Genomic DNA, 9,700 nt, shown 5'->3' with positions numbered 1-9,700 from the left:
GGGAGTTCAACTCAGGAATTCTGGGAGTTGAAGTCCATGAGTCATAAAAGAGCCGAGGTTGCCTACCCCTGGCCTGGTGGGATGCGAACCTGCACTAATTGCAGGCAGCTGGTGTTACTTAAGGAGGCATTAGCCCACTGCTCCACCAATTGCTCTCTACATGGGGCTTCCCTTGAAGACCACTCGGAGGCTCCAACTGGTACAGAATGCAGCCGCGAGAGTTGTCTTGGGAGTTTCCCGGTACTCCCATGTTACACCTTTGCTCCGCGAGCTGCATTGGTTGTCAGTTGTCTTCCGAGTGAGATTCAAGGTTCTGGTAATGGTTTTTAAGTCCTTACATGGCATGGGTCCAGAGTACCTCAGGGACCACCTGCTGCCGGCGTCAACTTCCCTCCGCCCTGTGCGTTCCCACAGAGAGGGCCTCCTCAGGGTGCCCCCGGTCAGAGAATGTCGGCTGGTGGCCCCCAGGGCCTTCTCTGTGGGCGCTCCAGCTTTATGGAACCAGCTGCCGGTCGAGCTCCGGATGGCACCGGACCTTCGCTCCTTCCAACGCGGTCTGAAGACCCATTTATTTGAACAAGCTGGCCTGGCCTGATGGGGGATGTTAGGTTTTTTAATGGGTTTTTTTTTATATTGTGATTGTCTTTATCTGGGCTATTATTTAATCCTTTTTAATTGTTGTATTCTCTATTTATATGTGCCCTGTTCACCGCCCTGAGTCCTTCGGGAGAAGGGCGGTATATAAATATAATAAAATAAATAAAAAATAAATAAATTTCCCTTTCCCCCCCCAAATACCTCCCACCTGCCCCCCCACTTGTAAACTCTCCTCTTCGGAATTTTGGGCCGGGAGGAGGAGGAGGAGGAGGAAGAAGAAAGAGAGGGCGGGAGAGCTCCTGAGCACGTGCAGAGTGCTGTTCCTCTGGGAAGGGCGGCGGTCCAAACCGCCCAGCCCACCCTCTCTCTCTCTTTCCCCGGGTGCGGTCTCCAGCCTTGGGCGCACGCCGGCCGGGCTCCCCGGGACGGCTGGGGGGCGCCGCTTTGGGAGAAGCAGCTGCGCCGCCGCGGCTCTGCCTTCCATTGGATTAAAAATAGCGTCTCTCCGCCCCTCCGGACGGGGCCGGCCTGGGCTGGGCGCTTCTTCTGCCCCCCTTGTCCTGCGTCTCTCTGCCCGGGCTCGGCCGACCGTTCGCGCCCCTGGCTAGCGCGGCAAGGCAGCTCTCTCGGGTCCGGCCGGCGGCGAGGAAGATGGAGCGGGCCGCGTTGTTCGCCCAGGGGCGGGAAGCGCCGATGGCTGCCGGGGACGTGGGCGAGCTCTTGGTCCCTTACATGCCCACCATCCGGGTGCCCAAGACCGGCGATCGCGTCTATAAGACCGAGTGTGCCTTCTCCTACGACTCGCCCGTAAGTAACGGGTGTCTGCTGCTGCCGCCGCCGCCCGGGCTTGTTTGCCAGCCGGCTCGTCTTTCTCCCTCCCCGCCTACCCACCACCTCGCAAGCCGGGATCCTGGCTTGGCGCGTTCCCACGTTCTTCCGCGACCCTCCATTCCCTCGCGCCCCTTTCACCCGCCGCCTGCTCGGCCTGGTTTCCCGCGGGGTCGCGCTCACCCCATTGCCCGGCTGGGCTTTAGACCCCTTTCCCCTCCCTCCCTCCCTCCCTCCCCCCCCACCTGTTCTTTCCTTCTTGGGATTACATCTCCCCTCGTCCTCGGCGGGATTTTTGATGATCGCTGGCTTGATTTCGTCTGAATGGGAAAAGCTGGGCGTGCCTGTTGTAGTTCACTCTCGCACCCCAGTTTTCCGCGACGCCCCTAGAAGTGAAGTTGCCTCTAGTAGACGACCTATGCTTCTGGCTACTTTGTCTCTATGCCCAGCTAGGTGGCAGGTGCCTAGCCAATGTCAGCTAAAGGGAGTTGGATTTGGTTATGGAGGGCTTGGATAGGAGACCACAAGGAAATGTCCAGGTGGTAAACTAGATTGAGAAGTTTTGTTTTTTTTAAAAAAAAAGCATGAAAGAAAGTAATGGCAAGCCAGTTCCATTCAGAGTGCAGCTGCACGAGTTCTTTTGGGGGTCTCCCGATACTCCCATATTACACCTCTGCTCCGTGAGCTGCACTGGCTTCCAGTTGCCTTCCGAGTGAAATTCAAGGTGCTGGTGATGACATACAAAGCCCTACATGGCATGGGTCCGGATTACCTACGGGAGCACCTACTGCCGGCATCAACGTCCCTCCGTCCTGTACGTTCCCACAGAGAGGGCCTCCTCAGGGTACCACCGGTCAGAGAATGTCGGCTGGTGACCCCCAGGGGGAGAGCATTCTCGGTGGGTGCACCAATCCTTTGGAACCGCTTACCAGCTGAACTCCGGATGGCCCCCGACCTCCGCTCCTTCCAGCGTGATCTAAAAACTTATCTATTCGAACAAGCCAGCCTGGCCTGATGGATTTGGGTTTTAAAATTATTTAACTAATGTATTCTTATTTTATTGCCCTGTACACCACCCTGAGTCCTTCAGGAGAAGGGCGGTATATAAATCAAATAAATCAAATAAATAAAATAAAATAAATTCCAAACGGACAGATCTTTGAAGTTGCAAGTCCACTTTGACTTGACGGAGATATTTTGCCCGGGGGAACCCCAAAAGTTGGACTTTTGAGCTGGTTACAGGCCTCTAAATAGATTCCTTCCTCCATATGCAACTTGTCCCATTTTATTGGCAATATAACCTAGTTCTGCTGATCAAGCCATCAGCTGCTCCATTTGGTCTTTCCTTATTGATAAGGAACTTCTGCCAGGCTAAACTCAAATGTGGAGTTCTTGGGTTGCCAGCTAGACCTGAAAAAGTCACATATTTTTCTTGGCTTGTGCGCTCCTCACAATGCAGTGTGTACTGAGCCAGATGTGCTAAAAGTATTTGTTGAAGTAGCTGCCTTCACTCGGTACCTTAACTTGGTGAGTTTCTTTTTGTGAATTAGCACCTTGCTAACCAACTAATTTGATTCAGCGTATGGTACAAATCTAGGGAATGAGTTAACAAAGTTAAATGAGCTACATGAATACACCCGGTCAGTTTCTCAGCTTCTTAAGTTACCATCCTATCAGCCCTTCCACTTCTTCTTTGGCTAATAATTTGATTGTTTTGTCTCTGCTTTCTTGACAGCTTTTCAAGCTGGTAAGCTAATTCCTTCTGGTCTGTATTTGATTTAGCTGCACCAGATTAACCCTGGTAAATTGCTGATTGTGCTGTAATAGACTGGATGTTGCCCTTTACATATAAGAGATAGCCCTCAACTTACAACCAGTCACTTAATGACTATTCAGAGTTATGACAGACTTCCCCAGAGCTACTTATGACCCATTTTCAAAGTTAAGATGGCCACATGTGCCCTCCCAGGTGGTCATGTGACCCCATCTTGGGTGCTTAGCACGCATCTCATCTTTATAGCTGTTTGCATTGTCCTGTGGTTATGTGACCATGATTAATGATGGGGTGGGTTTTTTGGTTTCTGGTGTTTACTTCTAGTTGCCGGCAAAAGTGCCCATTGGGGAAAATGGATTTGCTTAACAGCTGTAGTGTTTACTGAATGGCCACTGTAAAAGATGTCATGGGGCCGGAGTACCTCAGGGAACATCTGCTGCCGGCATCAAGCTCCCTGCGCCCTGTGCGTTCCCACAGAGAGGGCCTCCTCAGGGTGCCACCGGTCAGAGAATGCCGTCTGGTGGCCCCCAGGGGGAGATCCTTCTCTGTGGGCGCCCCGGAGCTATGGAACCAGTTACCGGTTGAGCTCCGGACGGCGCCCGATCTGCGCTCCTTTCGCCGCGATCTGAAAACATACTTGTTCGAGCAAGCCGGCCTGGCCTGAGGGGGGATTGGTGGGTTTTTTTTTATCATTCTTATTGGGGTTTTTACTATGTATCAATTGTATTTTAATTGGGCATGCGTTTAATTATCTTTTAATTTTTGTAAATTTCTGTGTTTTATTCTTGCCCTGTACACCGCCCTGAGTCCTTCGGGAGAAGGGCGGTATAGAAATGATAATAAATTAAATTAAATTAAATTAATGTAAAAAAAAAGTATAGTCGTGTGGTGCCTTACGACCCCAATATCTTATGACTGGAATTCCATCCTCAATTACAGTTGTAAGTTGAGGACTATTGGTAGTTCCACAAGTGAAATAAAGTGAGTTGCCATTTGAGCCAATATTTTGCAAGGATGGGGGTGGGTGGGAATGACTGGTTGAGTTACAGATGTGTTTCTGCCTGCATTTCCTACAGTTTGGAGTGTGAATTTGAACTCAACAGGGTTACAAACGTATCTGTATGATCTTGGTTCCAGATTGACCATCTGTTCTTTCTCGACTAAATCCGTTTTATTGTCCTGCTTTTGAGGTCTGTGCTATAGATTTGCTGTTTCTTCTTGTGAACCTACCCCTTCATTTTACCTATAGGGAAATTTGTTTTGATTTTCCTAAAGCTGGACAAAATACCGTTAAATATAAATGGAGTTTTGATATTTAATAATTTTGAGTACTGTATTGAGAATCAATTTTGGGGCAAGAACAAAGAAAAAAAAGCTTTTATTGCAATTCCTTATTTCCATTCCAGGGCAGAAATAAAGCGTTATTTAATTTTTTAGTAGATATTTGTGACTTTTAACTGCTTCTCTTTGAAGCCAAAAAGTACTTTGCTGTATTACGGTAATTAAACTTGCAACTACTTGCTAGCTAGGAGGAGGAGAAGCATGGCAATTAAACGTGCAGCCACTTACATTTAGGAGCTACTGAACAGATCAGGGGAGATATATTTTATTTTAGGAGAGGTTGATGCACAAAAGTGTGCCGCTCTTCTTGACAACTCTTCTAGGTTTAGCACGTTGAGGTGACAAGTAGCCTGAGATTTTTCAAAGAAAGGCACACATTCTCTTTTTGATATTAACTTGAACCGGGGTTTTTTAACTTTTCTAGCTGTCACCCAGCACTGCAAAGTAGATACAACCCCTTTCCTTTTTTTTTCTTTTCACATCGTCTGTTCCAAGTGTGATCTTCTCATTTCGGCAACGGTCAGCTTTAGCTGAATAGAAGTGTGGGGCTTGGCTGTCTGGTTTCTCCTTCATTATTTGGGAGTAATGAATTCAGGACAGATTCTCTGGGGCTGACCTTCTGGCCCGGCCGTCTGTGACTCAGCAGAGCATTCTTTGTAGTGTTTAGTTTTATGTTGAATGGAGTGATTTACAAGGCTAATCTAATTCTAAGTCATAAACGTACAGATGTGTGCATAAGACCATCTGTCCTTGCTACCAGGTTTACTTGTATGTGCTTGCTTGGCTGAGGGCATCCATGCACACATTCGTACATAAATTGTATTACAATTGCTGTTTTAACAGTTGCTGAATTGGTTACCAATAGGGTTTTGAGTCCAAATGTTGGTTTTGATCTAGAAAGGCCTGTATGGCTTTATGCTAGGGCCATGGTGGCGAACCTATGGCACACATAAGATGGCACACATAAGATTATAAGATGGCGGCGCCTGGAATGGCTGCGGCTGCATTGGCTCTTGAAGGCAAATAGTTTTGGGAGGGATAGTAAGGGCTATAGGCCACATGATCAAGAAGATTTTAATGTGTTTGAGCAACATGGTGGAACTAAGGTAACATACGACATACGACCGACAATCTTTGCTGGCCTGGCGAGTTTCTAGTTGTTTTGGAACTGTTGGTGAGACCGTTAAAAGTCGTTGGTGCTGTTTGAATTTGTTCTACCAGCAGCAAGATCTGACTGCTGGCCCAGTGATGGATTCTATTGCAAATCAGGGCTGTTTCCAGAGGAGGCAGAGGAGGAGAGGACCTGGAGCTTATGGAGCGAAGGAATTGGATGAGGCTGTCGGCAGGCCCAGAGGAAGAGAGAGAGGCTTTCGGAGGAGTTGGTGGCAGCGTGTTCCAGGGGCGAAAAGAAGCAAGGCCTCTTTAAAGAAAAGGTGGAAGAGTCAGGATCAGAAAAAGGAAAGAAGGCGAGGTTGTCAGAATACAAGCAAATTTGAGGGCTAATCCACATGGAGCCCCATTTCCATCTGTCCTGTTTGCCATCGTTCACTCCCTAGAGACTAAAATGGACAATGTGAAATTTGAGCGGGCCACGAACAAGGAGTATATATCGGAGGTGGTGACCCTTTGAGAGCTGTATGCAACGAAATTTCATTTTGATGTATGCCGATTGGTGTACATTCAAAGTGACAATAAAGTTATCATCATCATGTCACAGGTGCCACGCAGAGCCCTCTCTGTGGGCACGCGCACTGTTGCCCCAGTCCCAGGCTTTCAGCTGGGTTTAATAAAACCTTTTCCCTTTAGGTCTCCACTGCTGTGTGCAAAAAAAAAAGGTTCAATCAATCAATTTCAACTTCAAAGATCTCGCAAAGTTGGAATTGGTTGATTGAACTTTTTAGTCCCACCCAGTCTGCTGTTATCACCGCAGCCATGCCCACCCAATGGGCCACGCCCATCCAATGGGCCACATGCATCCAATGGGCCACGCCCACCTGGCACCCGACGATACCTAAGTGGGTTTTGGGTTGCAGTTTGGGCACTCGGTCTCTAAAAGGTTCGCCATCAGTGTCCTAGGGCAACTTATTATTTATTTATCAAATGTATTGGTCATGCATCTTACCACCGGTAAGATAAAACTATATAAATAAAACACTACAAAATATAAAAATGCAAATTGCAACAGCTAAAAAACAGGGAGGGAGGGAATAAGATGAGCGGGGAGGGGGGAGTGATCGGATATTAATTTATGAACCTCCCCCAACATGAAGCCCCTTCTTGGGCACCTGTTTAAGGATCCTATCCCTGGGAGAAATCCAAGGGACATGAACCTAGACGCCGTCTTCTGTTGAGTTGGTCCAGGTGCTTTGCCATCGCTGGTCTCCAGAGATTCACCTTGGCACCTGCCCTGCTGGCATTTTGGAAGTCAATCAAGATGGTTTCATTTGAACAGGCTTTGGGGAGATGATTGGATTAAATCCAATTTTTAGTTTTCAAGCCCAGGCAAGGAGTGAGACTTGTGATAGAATAATAACTTTATTGTCACTTTGAATGTACACTAATTGGCATGCTTTAAAATGAAATTTCATTGCATTCAGCTCTCAAGGGGTCACCGCCTCCAATATACACTACATAAATATGACAAAAGTAAACAAATAAATACAGAATTATGCACATACCTACATATATTATATGACACAGAGAAACAACATAGTTCAGGTTACGTATACATGTGCATGGCGAGAAAAACGAATCTTGCGAGTTTACCAGACGGATGTCATAAGGAACAAAGCTATTACAGAAATGCTAGAAATGTGTATCCCAAGACTGGGATGTGAATTCCACCCTTAGCATATAGGTAGTCCTTGAATTACGATCACAGTTGAGCTCAAAATTTATGTTGCTAAGTGAAACATTTGATAAGTGAGTTTTGCCCCTTTTTTATGACTTTTCTTGCCACAGTTGTAAAATGAATCATTGCAACTGTTAGTAACATGGTTGTTAGCTGAATCTGGCTTCCCCATTGACTTTGTCAGAAGGTCACAAAAGGTGATCACATGACCCCGGGACACTGCAGCGGTCATAAATATGGACCAATTGCCAAGCATCTGAATTTTGGTCACGTGACCATGGGGGATGCTGCGACGGTTGTTAACTCTGAAAAACAGTCATAAGTCACTTTTTTCAGTGCCGTTGTAACTTTGGTCCCTAAATGGAACTGTTGTAAGTGGAGGACTACTTGTATTTGTACATGATGCAGTGATGCAAGTAGAAAAGGGAGGGAATTGTAGTACGACTGATACTTTGTCATTTTTCCATTGTGGTTACATATAACTAGTTTTTGTTTCAATATGCAGTCTGTATTTTTTATGTTTTCATATTGCTGTATTTATGGATCTGAGGTGGTTGTACGTTAGTGAATTTCTGTTGATTGAAGTTTATTGGGGTTAATTTGTTGGAACTGTAAGTTGCCCAGAGTCACTGGGTTGAGTTGGGAGACTATAGCAAAGCAAATAAATTAATTAATAAATGAATGAAGAAATAAATACTGGATGTTGTAAGCGTCTTGGGAAGCACACATAGAAATATATGTAATAAATAGACAAAAATCTCCTTTTGTAGTTGCTTGAGCCTCAAATAACATGGTTGCCCCAAAAATCCCACTGATTTTACCTCTTCAACCAGCTCTCTTCTCTTAAGTAAGGTAAAGTCTGTGACAGCTGTCCCTCTTATTAAAAAGCTTTTTCCCCCCCAGAAAGGTTTGTAGGTTCCTGCAAGATCATGTCTATTTAAAGTTGGAATGATTTTCGTAAAACCTCAAGTTCCATCTTTTTTAGTAGCTCTCTCAAAGTATAAGGAAGCAGAGAGAGAGCTCATTAAATCGATAGAAATTATTGATACATGTGCGGTTATGTTGGAGAAAAGAGAGGCACTCAAGAGGCTGCTTCCTGAAATTAGAGGAGGGGGGGGGAAATGAAAATAAATGGATCTCAGAAAGGTGCATTGCTGGTTGGATCTGACTTCTGAAACATCAACAACTTTAACTTTTCTTGATTCAGCTGTTGTTAAGTGCAGCCATTCCAGATAGGACAAGTAGTTAATGGGATAGTAGACACTCTTTTATTATTTTCCCAATAATTTTGTTAAATATCACATTATACAAGTAAAAGTTATACAGTTATAGATACACATTCACACTTCATACAGAAGTGTGGAAAGAGTAAGGGAAAAAGGAAACGAGAAAAGGAGAAACCTCCTTTATCTCCGCCAAGAATATTTATTTATGAGATTTTCATCCTGCCTTTAATATTTTTATAAATAAGAAGACAGTGAACATACCTGGTACGTCTGCCTCCTGTTTGCCCCACCACAACAACCCTGTGAGGTAGGTGGGGCTGAGAGAGAATGACTGGCCCTAAATCATCCAGCTGGCTTTCATGCCCAAGGCAGGACTAGAACTCACAGTCACCTAGTGGTTGATCCGAAGTCATCCAGCCGGTTTTTATGCCTTAAGGCAGGACTAGAACTCACAATCTCTGTATGATTGGCCCAGAGTCACCCAGCTGGCTTTCATATCTAAGGCAGAACTAGAAGTCACAGTTTCCTGGTTTCTAACATGGTGCCTTCACCATTCAGCCAAACTGGAATAATCAACATTAACAGCTTATCACTATATGTTAAAACATAACGTTTCTTCATTCCTCTAAAGTATAACCAAACATCTCTTCATTCCAAGACACTTTCCATCTTTATACAAAAAAATAGAGAAACCAGAGGAAGAAATTCAACAGAGAGACAACAAAACTTAAGAAATTTCCTCCTAGCCTGGCTATCGATGAGGAAATGGGCGGCAGAGAAATAGAAAAAAAGTCAAGGAAGAACTTGCAAAAAGCAATATCTGTGAATGTAAAGGTCGTGTCCTGTATTAGGGATGTACAGAACGTTCCATTCCGGGAACAGAACGTGCTGGTGAACAATGGAACATTCCATGTTCCTCTTGGGTTGCCCCATATGGGGCCTACTTGGTATGTTCCAGGAGCAGAATTCTTTGCCCGTTTTATTTTCTGCATTACTTTTCTTTGGCACTCAAATTTTTATAGTTCCTGTCACTTCTTCCGGTCCATGTTTTTGGTTTAAGCAGATCCTTTGAAGGTTGGCATC

General features: G+C 45.6%; 1 protein-coding gene across 5 annotated transcripts in view; it reads left to right on the top strand.

Moving 5' to 3' along the window:
• The first annotated feature begins 1,050 nt into the window (after nucleotides 1-1,050).
• Nucleotides 1,051-9,700, top strand: part of USP13 (ubiquitin specific peptidase 13) — a 99,320-nt gene continuing 90,670 nt past the window's right edge. For all 5 annotated transcript variants that reach the window (XM_081328778.1, XM_081328777.1, XM_081328775.1 and 2 more), the window contains exon 1: nucleotides 1,051-1,404. Coding sequence is in view for 4 of the 5 variants with exons in the window: in XM_081328777.1 (XP_081184903.1) it covers nucleotides 1,249-1,404 (156 nt within the window). In the remaining variant the exon portion in view is untranslated. The remainder of the gene's footprint in view (nucleotides 1,405-9,700) is intronic.

The sequence above is a fragment of the Vipera berus genome (assembly GCF_964194415.1).
Source record: "Vipera berus genome assembly, chromosome: 5".
Taxonomy (NCBI): domain Eukaryota; kingdom Metazoa; phylum Chordata; class Lepidosauria; order Squamata; family Viperidae; genus Vipera; species Vipera berus.
Note: the sequence above shows the minus strand (reverse complement) of the source record. Positions and strands in the feature narration are given on the sequence as shown.